This window comes from Astatotilapia calliptera, chromosome 11, assembly GCF_900246225.1.
Source record: "Astatotilapia calliptera chromosome 11, fAstCal1.2, whole genome shotgun sequence".
NCBI classification, from domain to species: domain Eukaryota; kingdom Metazoa; phylum Chordata; class Actinopteri; order Cichliformes; family Cichlidae; genus Astatotilapia; species Astatotilapia calliptera.
In genome coordinates this window covers 23,435,009-23,453,197 of record NC_039312.1, presented here as the reverse complement: position 1 = coordinate 23,453,197, position 18,189 = coordinate 23,435,009, and the positions used below count along the sequence as shown (strand labels likewise).

The window sequence follows — 18,189 nt, the reverse complement described above, 5'->3', positions numbered from 1 at the left end:
TAGACTGTGGTATACACAGTGTATATAATATGGAAACTTGCATATCATTTGATAAATTGCTACAAGTGTGTGTATGTGTGTGTCTGCGCACGCGCCAAAGAGAGGGGGCTTTGAAAAATGTCAGGAGGGAGGTGGTGTTCAGGTAGGGGGCCTTGCTGTGGGGCCTCTTTTTGTCCTAGACAAAAACCAAAATGGTGGAGTAGGGGAGGAACAAAAGGCACACAGGGGGAAACAGGATAGTGACAACCTGTGCTGAGTAAAAACATCCTGCTGGCACGCACATGCACGCACGCACGCACGCACGCACGCACACACACACACACACACACACACACACACACACACACACACATTAATCCCTAATCAGACCCCGAGTGTGTGCCTACCCACTCACTACACTTCCCGTTGAAACTTGCATTTCTTGCAGTCCTTGGCCCCATTACCCAGGCAACCCACACACACACACACACACACACTGAACCACATCTGTCATTTCTTAGTTTATTGAACATTACAAGATGATAGAATTCAGCCTCCTACTCTCTTGATATTTTTTGACACCGAAGAGGAACGTATTGTCAGAAAAGGTTTATACAAAAGAAAACAAATAGATGGAAAAAAACCCAGAACGCAAACTCTGAATGGGAAAGCCGGGCTGTATATTGAGGAAACCTTTGGTAAGGGCAGAAAATGTCAGGTTTGACAAATGACCTTTTAAACATGGAGCAGATGTAGAGAGTCATGTACACTGTAGACAGAGGGCAGCTCAACTGTCTGTCTCTTAACAGCTAGCGAAAAGATAAGTGTGACCGTTTCATAGTGTTAAAATATAACACTCGTGACTCTAAATCAAAATGTGGAACAAACCAGAGTGATTTCTCAATCAGAAGTGAATTTTATTCTAGAGAGGAGATGGTGGAAGCGTGGTTTGGGATGCAGGGAGAGGATCAAAAAGAGAAAGAGGGGAGGAGGGGGGAAGCGCACAAATGTAGCGGGAGTGAAATATACTGTAGCAAATCACGAAACTGCAGGAAAATGTATCACGAATACAGCTGAATAGCATTAATACAAATCCATTTTGTATTAATGAAAAAAATTTATTTTATAAAGCATACCATAAATGTGGTTTGATCTCAAATCATTAACTTGGAAGTCTTTTAAATTTTTATTTCTATAATTTCACATTAGTGTACTGTAGTCCAACCAAGGTCCATCTTTATTAAGGTGAGTGTTAAAAAATATTAAAATATGGATGTTTACACAGAAAGTTGTGGTGCAAAGTTAAAAAACTAAAAAAAACAGCTGAATTCAGCGTACCCGGGGTTAAACTGTACAGTTTCATTTTAATTTACAGATTACAGTAGGAACTAGAGCAGGGCGATATGACCAAAAATATTTATCATGATATACATTTGAAAATTTGCGAAAACGATATAACTGACGATATAACTGACACTAGACAAAATACTTTACAACTCCACAACTTTATTAGTGCAAAAAAACAAAACATCAATGTATTTTCACTTAAACAAGCAGCTTTTTTAAGTGCATTAAAGTTATCTAAAACTTTAACAGTGCAAATGCAAATTCCTTGCTGACAGTTTAACCAAAAGGCATTTCCAGTGAAAATTGGCCAACATATCCTCAACATAACCATGTAGAATATCCACAAAATTTAAAAAGAGGTTATACACACACAGTACGGTAATATTATGTTGAAGCACAGTACATATCACTCCGCGAGGTGCCTGCCTAATATAGCCGTAATGTTTTACCCATATTCTATCGCGATATTTCATTTTCTTATTGTTGCCCAACATTATACCGGTATTACCGTGAACGGTATGATATGGCCCAGCCCTAGTAGGAACACTAAAATTTGAGCATAATTCCACAGTGGTTCACAGTATCAGGTAGCAAATATCCTTTAAATAGAAAACAGTAAGAGGTTTTTAATTATTCGGGCTTTAAAACCTTTAAGAGTAGTGTGTACCAAAGTCCAAATCTCACTTGTCTGGTCTTGAAATGCATGCAAGCGATCAGAAAACCTGCACAAACCAATAACTAGACTTCCTAAAATCATTTTTGAGGATGACAAGTGGCTTTTGAGAATAAGCCGTCATCAGGGCAATCTGGAAAAAAAAAAGAGTAACAATTGTTAAAGTGAGAGAGCAAACCCCGACACAAACATCTGCGATATTTTATTGGAATTCCACCCTTCTGTTAAATCCCAGTGAAAACTGCAATTATTTACAGGTCGCTCGGGTTATGAGTGAACATCGAGCTCAATTTTTGTTCATGACCAAGTGATCAGGCCGGTCCTACAAAGGTTTTTTTGTCCTGTTTTTTTAAATTATTCATGGCATCTGAAGAAAAGCACAGGTGTGAATCGAGCTGTGATTTTAACTGTAACACGTGTCAAACGGCAGTTCAGTGCTGGTAAAAATATGCGGTCCATACTTTACTGTTTAACATAGAAATGTCCTAAAGTGTATATGAAAGTACACTTGTGTAGGGACAAAGAGCAGCTGAGGAGATGTAGAAAGGAAAGAAATAAGTGACAATGACAGAGAGGAAGGGAGAGCTGGACATCAATTACAGGTATACAGTTATGCATGGATGACATCACTGGACCCCTCCTCCAGCCCTTGGGAATGGGCGCCTTGGAAACAGTCGCTAAGGGAACAGAGTACTGAGAGGGCTGGGGGGACCAGGGAGAGAATGGGGGGTGGACAAGATAGTTGGGGGAAAAAAGAAATTCAAGGAGGTAGAAGACAGCCAAAATAACACTGAATCAAACCTCGGTCTACTGGAAAGCGAGGAGTTTGAGGACAAAGTCATGTGATCTGGAAAAAAGAAAAAAAAAAGAAAGAGAAGGGGGGAAAAAAGCATTTCCAAAACAAATCAGCTGTTACCTTCTTCACGTCCCATTCAGCAAATGGGCCACCTCATCTCATAAAGGGTGAAAAAGGAAGCTCTAGCACAGCTAAAGCCCGCATTGTCCTCTTCCCCCGTATACCGAGACCAACCTCTCATTCACTCCAGTCATTTAGAGAGGAGAGATTTAGTGCGGCACTGATGCAGTGTGATGGTAAAAAAAAAAAACGACATGTGATAGAAAAGCAGAGATGGCCTCGGGCCAGTTTAATGCATACAGATATAATATTAATGGGGAAAAAAGGCATGTTGATAGACAAAGAGCAGCTGCTGTAGTGAAATGCTGTCTGTTAATGTATAAGGGTGACTCGAAGTAATTTTTAACCACAAAGCTGGAGGCTCTGTAAGTGGATGGAGGAATTGAAGTTTGCGGCGTTGCATTAAAACACGCCCACTGGAAATCACCACCGTGCCACTCTGACCTCGGTAAACTCCTCTCATCCCTGCAGACAGTGCAGTGTCCACACACACGGGTATGCACTCTGACTGCTACGTAAACACCTCGATCAGGGCCTCATCTACATTACTGCATCCAATTATCACATCAAAAACAACAAACATACAGTTTGCATCACTGAGGTGTCCCCAAGTTTATGTGCATAACAAACATCTACATTTTTATGCAGCATATTTGCAAAGCAGCATCATAAACAAACCAAAGGTGCAGGTTTAGTATGCAATATACATTTGGCATGTATGCATAAAATGTGATCAATATCTGTTGCTGAATAAAACATGCTGCTGGTTTTTGACAGGCCGATTTGAAATGGAGATGCTATGCTAATACAAAAGGCCTCGGTAAGACTGGCCCTGAACCCTCCACATACCAGCAGTTCACATTTAGACGCTCTCACCTTCACTCTCCATAATGCATGAGCTGCCTGAATATATATCACCCCCTGCACAGCTCACTCTCTCACACTCACAGTTCCATATGCACAGGAGCACTACTGTGTGCAGAATGACAGGGAGGCAGATACGCATAAGATAGCTGCGCCAGCACATAAGCGCACACTCACAAATCAAGCGATCCAGCACGGAAAACAACACAAAACAGCCTAAAGACCCAAGACTCCGTGGTGAGAGTTTGATATACCATGCATGTAAAACAGAAAAAAAACCCATAAAGAAACAAAAAACAAAAAAATGCCTTTTTGTGTGCGAGGGAAAAAAAACTTTGCAGTAATTTGGAAGTAAAACTTGACAATCCTAAATGATCCGTTTTCTTTCGCGACTGAATTTTGCCAGCAGAACTTTTTTTTTTTAAAGCTTTGATTGCCATGAAAAATGTGGAGGATACAAGCAGTTATAACAGCTAAAAAACACACAGTTGTTCTTCTTTGATCAAGTGGTGTGAGACACACTGGCAGTGCTTAATCAAAACACTGGTAAGCCATCCTGAACTTCTAGGCTTTCAACAGCAGGAAACAGGGTCAGGGCTGCTGAACAACTCAGTGTGAACTGCTTTGCAGCTCGTATGTGTGTTGATGTGTAAGTTGGGGGGGGTGAGAGACCATGTCAGTGGTGTTTGTGGGCTGCCAATTAACACACACACAGTTCTTTGAAAGGTAGAGTGAGCTGAAGCGAGGAATGAGGAATGGAAAGGTGGACAAGTAAAGCCAGCCAAACATCTAATGTTGGTGCGGGGACTGTAAGGGTTTGCATTACATTACATTATTATGAAGGAGAACAATAAATATGCATTTTACAAGGCAGTATGTCTGTTTTAGAAGACAACTGAATTTACTTTGTGCTTCTCTCTTTTTCTGTCTCGCTGCCCCTGCTGGTCTTTAACCTTGGCCTCCGGTGCTTCTGCCTATCGCAATAAAGTCTCCCCTTCCACGTCTTTACCTCTCCCACCCTTACTCTTTTCTTCCTCCTCCTCCTCCTCTCTGTCTCTCTGTCCCCCCGGCACCACTGTTGTCCACTGTTCCACTCATTCATAGTAAACACTATTGATTTTCAGCAGGGAAAATAAAAAAAAAGGGACCATGAATTTTAATGCCCCTATCTGTCCCCTTCTCCATCTCTTCCTATTTCCCCTGCCTCTCCCTTTCCTTCACTCCCCCCCCCTCCTTCCTCCAACACCACCACTACCTCCACCCCATCTTTCCTGAGGGGAGGATAAAGAGATGGGGATCGTGTGTGTCTGTATGTGTGTGCCATATGTGTGAGTGTAAGGTGGTGGTACGGAGAGGGAGAAGGAGGGTGGGAGGAGGGGGGGGGGGGGGGGGTTTGCATTTCTCATTTCCCAGCTGTGCCTCTCTCACACAACTACCCCTCCACCCAAACCCCCACCCTCTACACTCCCTATACCTCTCCTTCTCCCCATCCATCCTTCTCTCCTCCTCAGTCCTCTGTTGTTCCCCTCTTCTCTTGACATCGGCTTTGACTCTGGGGAGTGGAAGCAAATGAAGCTCTCTCTGTCCAACACACACACACAGAGCTAGTCGCACACAGATAGGGGTTGCCCCATTCGGCAAGCGTACTCACACACACACTTAAAACACTTGCACACACACACCACAAGTGATATAATCAGGCGCTTGGTCAAGGCCTTGCACAGGCAAGACAAACATAAATACAAATGCCGTGTTTAAAACTCGGACAGTGAGCAATGGAAGAGTCGAGCATTTAATTTTTCTTCCATGTTTCTCTTCCTTTTTTCTTTCCACTGACTTCCTGCTTCATCCTGAGTCTCACTCTCGGTGCATTTATCTACCTTCAACCCCGCCACCCGCCACCTCGCAATCCCTCTCCTCTTTCCCCCATCATCTCTACCTCCCTCGCCCAGCCTCTCTCTTCTACTCTGTGTATTGATTTTGCTATAAGCAGTGTCCCGGTTGCGACAGGTTAGAGCAGACAGACAAAGGCAGACTTCATCAACCAGTGTTAAACACAGGAGCCACGTCCTCAATAATCACTCCATCACACAAAAGACGACGAGAGACAGAGAGAGAGGAGAAGAGGAGAGGAGAGGAGCGAGTATTGATGAATGGCGAGGAGTCGAAGAGAAAGGGGGAAAAACTGTGTTGGAGTATTTTCAAGGAAGCATTTTGTCCTTTCATTTGTAAGAAACACGGGGGAAATAGTTCACTGCCTGGATGCAATCGCACACACACACACACACACACACACACACACACACACACACACACACACACACACACACACACACACACACACACACACACACACACACACACACACACACACACACACTCCTGTGTCTTAAAATCTGTGATACCTTTTATCTCTTCTCTGTGGCATGTGTCCTTTCATCTGAAAAAGCAGTCACACACAAGGTTATTTTGTTAAAACCAAATTTCTCTCACTAAAATATCGGCACAAGCATTAGCAGATTTTGAAAAATTTGGGGTCTTTTTAAGAGGGGGGAGGGTTAGTGCCTGAGTAGGAATCTCCTATAACAAGCTCATTATTATAGCAGTGAGTACATATATATATATGTACTCACATATATATATATGTGAGTACATATTTAATATATATGTATATATATATATATATATATATATATATATATATATATATATATATATATATATATATATATATATATATATATATATATATATATATGGGCTTTTCTGGTCTTTAAAAAAAACAGTCTGAATAGTGTGTGTCTGTATACGCCAACAGTTTTCATCTCCACTTAATCTCCTGGTCTTAATTCAGAGTGTACATTGAGCCGCCTAATAGGATGTGACTGGAGCGCCTGCTGCAGCACTAGCTAGCTAGCCGCTAATGAGATGGCCGCCACAGCCAGGGAATCAAAGCGCTTCATCAGCACTCCTAATTACTGTAAACCTTGTTAGCTGGCTGGAAAGCTAACATCTGCTCTCAGTAACAAATTATGTCCAAATATAACACGGACCTGGCCTGACGTGTCCAAGCGAAAATCAAAGAGCGTGCCGTTACCACACCCGGTGATTTTATTGCCCTATTCTGTATTGCGACTGTAATTAAAGCAATGGAGATACAAGAAAGATTCAAGTTCAAGCTCAACAGCATTTTCGTTGTTTGGTTAAGGAACTGCTTGTCTTGTGATTTTTTTCCCCTTTTTTAATAATCCATCGAGGTCTGAGGCTGCTAATGTTGCCCATCTATGAAGCAGCAGGTGTGTGGACAGCAGGTTTCCATGTAGCTCTGTCTGTTTGCCCACTCACCCCCTCTCTATCTCTGATCAAAGCGCGCCCTTTCAATCCCCTCCACCGCCACCTTCTGCTGTTCCTGTCTTCCTCCTACACCCCCCCATCATAATTTGACTGATGATTACACTTGTCACTCATGGCAGCATGTGGCCAATTAGGAAGTGGGGTGTTGAGGAGGGGAGGGACGTGCAGTTTGTGGTAAAAGGTGTGGGAAGGAGGGGGGCCAGTAAATTTGGGTTACCACTACAACTTGTCATCGCTTGTTCCACTCAGGTAGTCTTTTTGGTTCTTAGCTAAGAGAGAAACAAATATTCATTTCTGTTCAATTCTCTTTAAGAGAGTCAAGAAACACCCTCAAGCTGTGCTTTCTCTACCCCTTTCAGACGCTCCGTCCTTGTCTCGCACTCTCTTGGCCACTTCAGTATCTCTCCATGTTCCAGGGTAATCACAGACTCATTTAAAGTCACTTTTGTACACTACCTCTGACTGGTGGTTAAGAGTGTGACCGCAGACTAGGCTTTTATGGGCCTTAATGTGTCCTACAGACACTTTGGCAACCAGGCTGCTGTTGCCGAAGATGTGAGAACAGAGAGGGAGAGAGACAGAGAGGAGGGGAAGGGAGACAGACAGAGGGGGGTATAAAAAAGGAGAGAATAGGACATATGAAGCCAACAGCCATGGCGACTTAACCAGGCTGAAAAAAGGGGGAACGAAAGAGGATGAAAGAGGAGGGAGGGAGAGGGACGTGCATGACAAAATGGACAGAACATGGAAGCGTCAAAAGAAAGGGGAGCGAGAGGTCACTTAGTCACTCCTGGGCCCCCTGCTCTGCACCTCCTCCCTTGTCCCCTTTACAAGCAGACAAAGGGACAGAGGGGTGCAGCCCTTGTACAGATGAGGGAGGGGTTGCGCCCTCCCTCTGTCACTCCTACCTTCCTTTTTGCTTTCTAACATTTAACGACAGCCAGTTGATATTGTCGGTGGATGCAGGTAGAAATTAGTGACACACACTGGAGGTCGTTCAAAATGAAATTTCCTCATTTAGACAGGAAAATAATTCTCTTAAAGAACCTAAATCACAGAAATATTATTCATAAAGCGAGTTAAACTAGGGCTTCAAGGTGTGATTATTTTTTTAAATACACCTGTCCCTCCATTTGAATCAAAAACAGTTTGTAGATGTTAAAAGGTAGGTTTTTGATCAATTTTAATAGGCAGGCAGATAATAAATAATGTGCTAAATGTGTTAATTGAATGGAGAATATTAATGTGTAGCGCAGTGCTATAAGTTATTAGCAAACATTTAAAGCATATTAATATAAATTCAACAGTTTTAAATATTCTCAGATCGAATTATATCAAATAAACTAGCTTAAACTAGCCTAATATTAAACTCAAACCACACTAGTTAGCGCAACCTAAACTCCACCTGATCTTAACTTTAACTGTTTGAAAATAAATACAACCAGAATTTACATGCTAAAGAATTAATACACACATTTTTTAATGATGATATTAGTTTGCAGTAACTATGGTCTTATTTACATCGCTCTAGTAATATAACCCAAACCATGCTAGCGTTCATGCTAGTTAGCTTTACTAAAATTTAAATTAGTTAACACTACAGTTGGCTAGCTTAACTAAAGTGTGCCTTTCCTTTTGATAAATAGCAATTAGTTGTTGGTCAAGCCCAATATTAATCAAAATTAGGTCTCTGTGTGGGTTTAAGGCACATTTTTCTCCATACCTGTTGATTTCCCCTCCAAGCCTGCTAAAGCTCACAGAGAGAACAGGATGATGTGCAAGGTAGGTTATACCTTTGGTGTTTGACAGCCAATCACATGCTGAAGTATTTATTTTTGGTATAAGCTGGTCTATCAATCAGAGTGCGGTTGGTGTTTTGATGACGTTTTCTTCTGTGGTTCAGAATCACCTGCTAACCGGTTGTAGCGAAGATAGGTTTACATGATAAGGTCCTGACTGGAGAGCAGGAGAGATAGGGAAGAACGATATACTGTTTTTTTCTTTTCTCTTTGGCATATTTTAAATATATATATGTGCAGTGTATACATGTATTATAGGTAGCCATATTAATGGTGCATGTCAACAGGATACAAATTCATCTTTAAGCTTATATTTACTCATATTTTAGTTACCTACTTGTGTTTAGATGACCCCTTACCTAACTGTGCAAGTGGTAGGTTCTCTGCAGGTTGAAACTGGCAATGGAGAAAAGAGAATGAGTAGTAGAAGAGAGAAGCAACCACTTCCTGTGAGGGTGCATTTAATGTGGTTTTATTTTATTTTACTTTCGTTCAGTTGGGTGTTCCAGAGAAACATCCCCCTTAAAACTTGTGTAGGGTTTCACCCTGACGAACTGCTATCAGTATGTGTAAGAAAGTATTTTCGTTTGTTGCTTTCCACAGAAAATAAAGTAACTGTCACAGATGACCAACACCCAGACGATGTTTAAGATCCCCCCCCCCCCGTATATCTAATGTAAAATTTAAAATCATTAGTTACAATTGTTTGTAATTCTGGAGTATTTTCAGCAAACAATAAAAAAACGTGACTGTGCAGTTCTAAAAGAGAGATGTTGCACAGGGGGCTAAAAGGGACAAGAGGTGTTGGGAGTACAACAGATTAATTTCAGAACAGAATCTCCTGCAGGGAAAAGGATGGAGAGCAGAATGGTGGGGAGGATAAAGAAAAGCAAAAATGCTCAGAAGTAATAAAGACAGAAAAGAGATTAAACATGCATTCAGCTCTCTTAAAGGGCTGAGGTGCTCTTGAAGAGTATGTGTATGCATGAGTGTGCGTGTGTGTGTGTGTGTGTGTGTGCATGCACACTCCAGAGGATGCTTTTGCAATGATGTGACATTGCTTATAGCAGATATGTTCGCAGCCTTATCCTGATCGGTAAGCACTCTCCATCCACCCTCAGTCTGAAGGACAGCAGTGGAACCCCAGAGGTTAATAGGAACCCTTCATTACCATAAATCTTATCAGCTAAATGAAATGGAGAGAAGGACCCCTGATTTAGTCGTCAGCTCTGCTGGGCTAAGGGGAGACACCCAATCAAACCTCTGGGTTTTATTGGTCTTTTTATTATCTAAATGTACTGGCACATGAGCAGGGTGGCAGAGGTGACAGCCGGCGGCAATGAACAACAAAAAAGACAGCGGCCAGTAAAAAACGCATTGTTGGTTTAGAAATGAGACCGATGTCATCTCAGCAAATAAAGTATCCAGACGGAACCCGCGCATCGCCACAAAGAAACAGCATACTCGTGTCCCAGCAAGCAGGGGAATGTAGAGAGATTTTACTCTGATGTCTGAATAAATCACTTTGAAAAATCTTGCCAGATCAGGTAATCAAGTGTATAGACAGCAGACGTTCAGAGGCGCGTTTTGACTGCCTAGTTTGATTGGCGGCTTGTGGCGATGACCACTCCGACGCTGATCACAGCCAGGCCACCACTGACTGAGCATCCACACATACTCAGAGGAGGATGTCCCCCATGTAGAGGTCAAGTATGGCTGAGTCCTCAGTATGTACATTGCCTGTGTGCTATTGGAGGAGTGATAAGGAGAGGCAACTAGAAAACACAGAAGGAAGTGTAAATCAATATCTAGGATGGAATCAGCTGGTTTGTATTTATTCCCGCTGATGTGTTGATTAGCTGCTTTCTCTCTCACGCACACACACACACACACACACACACACACACACACACACACACACACACACACACACACACACACACACACACACACACACACACACACACACACACTCCATCTATCCTTCTCTGTGTGTGTTCTCTCTGTTATTAAGGCCTCCAGGTCTGATTAAGTGGCGTGCTCACCCAGCCCCTGGTTAGGACTAATGCTAGGCTGTATTTCAGCGGACACGGTGACCAATTGCACAAAATCATTTGACTGAGTGTGAGTCCGTGTCTCTGTGAACACATTGGAGAATAATGGATGGCCTCTAAGTGCTGTTCAGATGAATATGTTTGCATGATTTTTGTGGTGTGTCCTCCTGTGTGCTGGAGTATGCATATTTAAAAGCAATGTCTTTAAAGGTCATTGTTTGGTGAATGTGGGTGTGTGTGTATATATATGTGTGCATGATAATGGTTATCAATACACTAATGGTTGTTAAGAATTTACAGCGGATGTGTGTATGTCCCGGTCGCTCCTGTTCCCTGGGAGAAACTCAATACCACTCCCTGCTGCTAATGAGCTGAGGGACCTCATCAGCATTAATACTACATTAGTCTCAAGTAATATAAACACATCAGTGCACGCGCGCACACACACACACACACACACACACACACACACACACACACACACACGCTTTGTATAAATACAACCTACTGGCGCATATGCACACCTGAGCAAATCCAATAAAAAGGTAAACAGTTAATAGGATTAAAAGGAATTATTAAACCCCACTGTAACATGAATAACACAGCAGCACCCTGCTAATAATCTTTATAGACTGGATTTGCTTGGATTAATCCAAAACCATGAAAAAGCCTTAATTCCCAGTGCTATATATTTTAAAGGTCACCCATAGCACACAGTTACAGAGTGTATGATTTTAAAAGTGTCCTACAATAACTCGTATGTTTGTCTCGTTACGTAAATGCATCAGTTAAACAGAAGACGTCACTGCTGCTCCTCCTTTGGGCCTCGTCACATTGTCAGATTTTGTTGTGGTCGTCTATGTGAGCTTAATATACGTAAATAGATGAGCCCAACAGCCCATTAGCTCCTGGAGCATTTTGCCATCAGCCTGCAGCATTCAGAACCCTGTGGCTGGCTCATATACTGCAATCTAATTCTACTACCAGGGGGAGAGGAGAGCAGAGGAGAGAGAATTGTATTGTGACAGAGAGCAGAGAGTGGGAGGTAAAGGGAAAAGAAGAGGAGAGAGAGGGCTACAGAGAAGGAGAGAGGTAGCTTAATGCAATAAAGCATGTAGTATTGACATCTTTCTCGTGTCTATTGATTCCCCATTATGTTGCTAACAAACCCAGGTTGACATTTTGTCATTTGCAATCATGTTAACACTGCGACTTGCACGCTCCCCTCCACAAACCGATCTATATCTACACACACTAGTTTGCACGTGTGCTCATGCTCTTGCACACACACACTCGCTCTGTCACACACAGAGCAAATGGGTAAGCACATGCACGGTCTTACATCATGCAGTCGAGGACGTGCCAGCGCGACGTTGTACACATGTAGAAATGTCTTAAAAGTTGGCAGCGAGCGCAGACACAGAGCTGTGGACATGTTGATTAATGGATTAAGACTGAACATTTTATTGGAATACACTGAAGGAAATAATAACATCAGACCGGCCCTACAGTACACGGGCAGGAAATGTTATGAGGAAAACAAATATCAATAAGTGTATAGTTAAATGTTACTCAGTCTGAAATGCAGAGGCAGAACTAAAACAGCTCACGAGCTGCTAAAACCGGAGGAGCGTGTGTGATCGTACTGTAAGTGCACATGTGTGTGTTTGTGTGTGTGTGAAAGAGAGAGTTAGAGAGTATATGGTAGAAGATGGTGGCTAATGGTGTGTGACAGAAGGTGCATAGCTGAGATGAACTGAATCCAGGTGTGTGTGTGTGTGTGAGAGAGAGAGAAAGGCAGTCTCCAGTCTTCTTGATGTCCCATCATATCATATTATATCATATCATACCAAGCCCTGCACTGTGTGGGAAACCTGCGGTTTCTCCTCTATGTCCCATTAAACTTTCATATACCAGTTAATGCTGATGGCTTCACAAACCACTTTACTACACATACACACGTATACACACAAAGAGTTCACACAGCAGTGGCCATGACCTGTACCTCGACAGACACAATGCCATTAAAAATAGAACAAAACCTGGATCAGTTACAGCAGCTTGCTGTCCAGGTGCAAACAGCCTAACGTGCTTGTTTTATGGTAGTGTATATGATGGTCTGTCTGTTTCATGACAGTGAGTGTGTGTCTCTGTGTGTCTGTGTGTGCGTGTGTGAGCCCCCACAGGGGTTGTGCATGAGTGCTCGAGGCCTGTTGTAACATGAAAGAGAATCAAAACACAGGGGGCTAAAAAGGGTCAGGTGGGGCTGAGTCAAACACTCCCGCCGTGACCTTTGACCCCACAAAAGGCTCTAACGCAAAGGAGTCAAGGATCTGCCACCAGTCAAAGAGACAAGTTAACTGAGAGCTTGAGTCAAGAGCCCTACAACTACCCAGAAAGCATTGTGTGCGTCTGTGTGTGTGTGTGTGTGTGTGTGTAACAGTATTAAAGGCTCTTTGTTGGCTAAGTGAAAGCACACTTCTGTGGGCGTGTCCACTCAATCCTAGCATCTTTAATATCCCAAAAAGTTGATTCTGTACATGTGGATGTGGCGTTTTCAGTGTGAGAGGCATTTCGTCACTCTCATCACTTGGATGAGTAAACAGAATCAACTTTTTGGGATTTCCTTACCTGGATGATTGAGCATGCATCAAGACATCTTTAATACTTTCAGATTAAATCATTCCTGTTGTTTGCTGATATACGGTGAAGAAGCAACTCCTGCTTTAGACCTCAGATGCTGAAGTGACCCAGCGCTCCCCTGGCAACAAACCCTCTGAGTTCAGAAAGGACAGCACCTCGCGCTATGTTATCAACCTGGAATAAAATCAGCAGAGGACTGTGAATCACGTTATCCTGCCATCTAAGGAATTCAGCAGCCTGTGTACACATCCCATCAGATTGCCTGCTTATTCAGATGCCGGCCCTGGCCTGGGACACTGCAACATAATGGCTCATCCTCGGTTTACTCTCACCTCTCGAGCTCAAACTGGGTTTTCCTCTCCCTCCTCGTTTTTCACTTTGTCATCTGTTCGTACTTTCACCCACTTCTCTCTCGCTCTCTTTCCACATTTTTTTTTTAATCTCGTTGTGACATTCGCCATTTTTCAACATGCGGAGACCGAAAAAACTCCTCCTCCCCAGTCCCTCTCTCCTTTGCCACTTCCACCATCCAACCGCTCTCCCCTCTCTTCTCTATGTATCTCTCTAGAGATATGGCAGGTAACAGGTCCCTTTCATCCCTCTACGCTCTTTTTCTCTCCCCCTCTATCACCTATCCCTTCACTGTCACACACTGTGCACCGTTGACTGAGTATGTGGAGTAAAGGGTGAAGCCTGGCAAATCAAATGGGCTTGAACTGATCTGGAAATGAGGGGAGCGCAGGGGACTGGGCCTGTAAGAGCTCACCCACTGGCCAAGGTGCATATGAGACACATTTAACCCAGCTTTTCACACAAGTTTGTCTATGTGTATGCAATAGTTAATGACTAATGTTTCACCTAATTTTCCTCCTTTTGCATCACTTCCCAAAACAATACAATCCTCGCAGGACTGCAGGGCAAGCAAAGATGTTAAGCCAGTAAAGAGCTAAGTAGCTGTTGCATGTCTTAGAAACAGTGGATGCTAGACTGAGCAAGAGGTTTCTCACAGCAACACACTGAAGCCGGACTGGCTGCTCCCACCATGCATCCTTTTCTTCCACATCAGCGCAGATGAAAGGCAGACGGCGTCCCCCCCCCCCCCCCCCCCTTTCCCTGACTCCACACTCCCTCTGCTAGTCTGCTCTCAACCGTGGAGCAGCCCAAGCAATGGGACAGAGAGATGCAATCACTCCAAGTCCATTTCTAGTGGTGTTTACAAAGATGCGATCATTGCCAGCTAAGCTGGATGGAAGTCTGAGCAAAATCTGAGTCAGGAGAATCAGTAAGGTTCTTCGAGCTCAAAGTCGACCCACTAACAAGTTATTTAGTCTATTTAGTGTTTGTGGTTTATTCTATATGAATAAACCACAAACACTAAACAGTTGGCTTTGGAATAAAAACGAGTGGAAAACAGCGTTTCCATTGCCTCCTCTCGTATGTTGTTACTCCTCCGTGCACCTACTCTCTCCTTCTATCTCCCCCTCTCTCTGCTTCCACCGGCCCAGGAATCGATCTCCGCAGGATCGATAAGTTGGCATGAATATTCCCTGCCTGCCGAGAGTCTAGTTGGGGAGAGTCGGAGGCTGAGGCTCAGGCGCAGGCAGTGGAGAAGAAGGGAAGGACGGTGACGGAGACGGGGAGAGAAAAAATAGCCTACTCGGAAATAGGAACACACGGGCGTCGTGGAAATTAAGCAACACACGGGTGGAGCAGTGGCGCATCGTTTCACAGAACGGAAAGCGAAAAGAAACTGGACATTTTACGCAATTCATTTTCAATCAGTCTGGACAAAGCAAAGCGCCCGGGACAGCTTCTCTGATTTTTAACAGCCGCCCCGCAAGTGCGGAGGACTGTGTTCAAGCCCTCAGAAGGAGCTCGAGGTGTGTGTGTGTGTGTGTGTGTGTGTGCGTGTGCAAGTGGGTGTGTGCGCCGCCAGCTCTGCCCGCTGCAAGTGCATCGGCACCGAGCGAGGCAGGCGGGGCGGGTCTCCGCGGCTTGGCCGACATGGAGGAGGTGTAGCAGGGAGAAGAAAAAAAATGTCTTACCGGAGTTGGAGCGGAGAGCCAGAGGGGATTTGAGACGCCAGGCGTTGAGGTCAGGGGTAGCTCTCTGAAACACGAACGGCACCGGCAAAGGAACAAACATGATCTTCCTCCGGCTTCTTGTTTTGATGCAAATAATCTGTCAGATGTACTGTAACAAGCTCTGTCGTCCTCTGAAGCTCCTGCACTTTCGTCCGTTTCTCTGGCAGACAGCTTTTGGACAATATTTGGTATGGAGAGCTCAGAACATTCGCCGTTAGGTGTGTACACATGTAGCCCCAGCTGCGCACTTTATTTACATCTGTAGACTGGTGCTCGGCTTTTGTTTTGGTGTAAATGTGCATAGAACATAGTATTTATATTTAGATATTTATATATATTTATGTAGGATGGTCCCTTGAGTGAAGCAGTTATCTTACAGTCCAGACCAACACACAGACGGACAGAACGGAGATCAGAGCTCACTTCTACAGGCTACAGGAAAAGTTGTGTTACAATTGCAGGCCTATTGTAAGTAAGCTTTGATAATAATAATAAAAACACACAAGTCTGCGTGTCACCTGTCTGTCGTCGATGCACCTGCGTCTCTCTGTTACCTTTGCTCCGCTATATCGTTTTCCTTGAGTAAACATAGAGGCCCGGGAGCTTATTTTATCCCCTCACACTCCTCTCTCGCTCCTCACCAGTTAACGTTTCCTGTAGGTGTGAGGAGGCATGAGAACAGTCGCTAGCCTATTCCTGTAGCATCACCGGCCGGGCTTGGCTTTGGTATTCGCTTTGCAGTTTAAAACAGCACAACAAGGACGCATAACAACGCGCTCGACAGTGAAAAAACAAGGCCAGCAGAGTTAGAAAGTCTTATTTGGATTTCTGCACTATTTGGTTTGGTCTATACTGTATTTGGTCTCTAGCTGCACGCGCTCCTTCTCTTCTTCCCTTTGCATGAAGGCTACATGTAAGACATTCATCCGCGTGGGCAAAAAGCGGCGGCTCGCGCGTTTTTTTCTTCTTCTTTAAATTAAAACAGCTTCATTAAAGGCTTCCAAATAAACAAGTGGGACAAAAAAAGGCTGAACGGACACAAACACACACGCGCACACACACATATACACACAAACACAACGCGCGCGCGCGCTTGGCCCTGACGCTCCTCCTCCCTCGCTCTCTGTCACAAGGCAGTAATTAAAACGCAATCAATCGATAGATAAACAAATAAATAAATACAGCGGGTAAATAAATAACAAAAAAAATCAGACTAAAAACCGAAAAAAAACCCCAAACGGAAATAAGAAAGCGTATCTACTGAAATCCGAATTATGGTGTCGCGTTTTATCGGAACACTTGCCTATCTCCGTCCATCCGTCTGTGTGTCTGTTTTTGTCTGTCTGTTTGTCCCCGATATTATTTGGGAACCCCAACAGCTCATTCGACCCGGCTCCCTCCAGGATTGTAGCGATCTGCCACTAGGCTGGCCGCAACATTGAGGCGAGAGAGGACCCGCTACTACTCACACATCACCACCACCCCACCCCCGCACCTCCCTCCATCCCTCAATCCCTCCCTCCTGCCTCCCACCCACCCACCACCGCCACCACCACCCCCACCAACCACCCCATCTCCCTCGTTTTCACTACCGCTGCAAAAGGTATCCTGTATTGATTTCTGGATTTTTTCCCCCCTCTTAATAATACCGGCTATAATGATGCCAATGGTGATCAGTGCATTACTGCTGGCCTCCTTGGGTAGGGATGAAGAGAATCCATGGATGCCTATAGGTGCTTAGTGCTAATACCTGCCAGGATACCCAGCATGCACGCAATTAAGTCATCTCATCACTGCTGCGTTTAATAAGCCCTCCCGAGCGGAGTAGGGTCTATCATTATTCAGATAGACAGAAAGACAAGAGCGACCACTGCTGTTCCAGGCATGAGAAAATATCAAGCAGACTGAAAACACAGTGCAGGCTATAAACTCAGTGAGATAGGAGCAGCATGTGCATGCATAAGTGCTTGCATTTGAGTTTGCAGGCAGGATACAAATGACAACAACAAGAGCAACAATAAAAATAAAGAACAAGAGAGCCCAGGTGTCAGGGGACGAGCTCCTCCATTACAAAGGTGATCACCAGAAGCCCTTCTTCCACGCATGCCGGCCTCCCTTCTGCCCTCTCCCACTCCCGGGCTCCCGACATGTTACATGCTGTCAATTACAGGCCAACATCAGTCAACGCCGCACGCTTACACGCCAGATTATTGTCGATATGGATTTTTAAATAGAAAAATCTATACGTTAAACATTGCAGTCAATACGGGCAAATCGATAGGAATGAGCGAGCTCTTGCTCCTGTTGGGCCTGAGAGCCTCATCCCGCAGGACTGTTTATGCCTGCTCACTTAATGCTGTGGGCGATTAGGCCCGTTTTAATGGAAACTGCACGTGCAATAAATTACTTTCCCATCATCACCAGACTTGTCATTTACTCAGTCATCAGCAGACAGCCATATTGCCAAGAAATGTGA

At 44.0% G+C, this 18,189-nt stretch overlaps 1 protein-coding gene across 6 annotated transcripts in view; it reads right to left on the bottom strand.

Annotated features, from left to right (window-relative positions):
* The window catches only part of pou2f2b (POU class 2 homeobox 2b), a 64,322-nt gene that overhangs the window by 27,557 nt on the left and 18,576 nt on the right, over positions 1 to 18,189 (bottom strand). For 4 of the 6 annotated variants that reach the window (XM_026183826.1, XM_026183827.1, XM_026183831.1 and 1 more), the window contains exon 1: positions 15,675 to 16,905. The exons of the other annotated variants lie outside the window; for them this stretch is intronic. In XM_026183826.1, coding sequence (XP_026039611.1) covers positions 15,675 to 15,774 — 100 coding nt within the window. In that variant the 5' untranslated portion in view covers positions 15,775 to 16,905. Of the gene's footprint in view, positions 1 to 15,674; positions 16,906 to 18,189 lie in introns of those variants that run through there. 6 annotated transcript variants of the gene reach the window in all.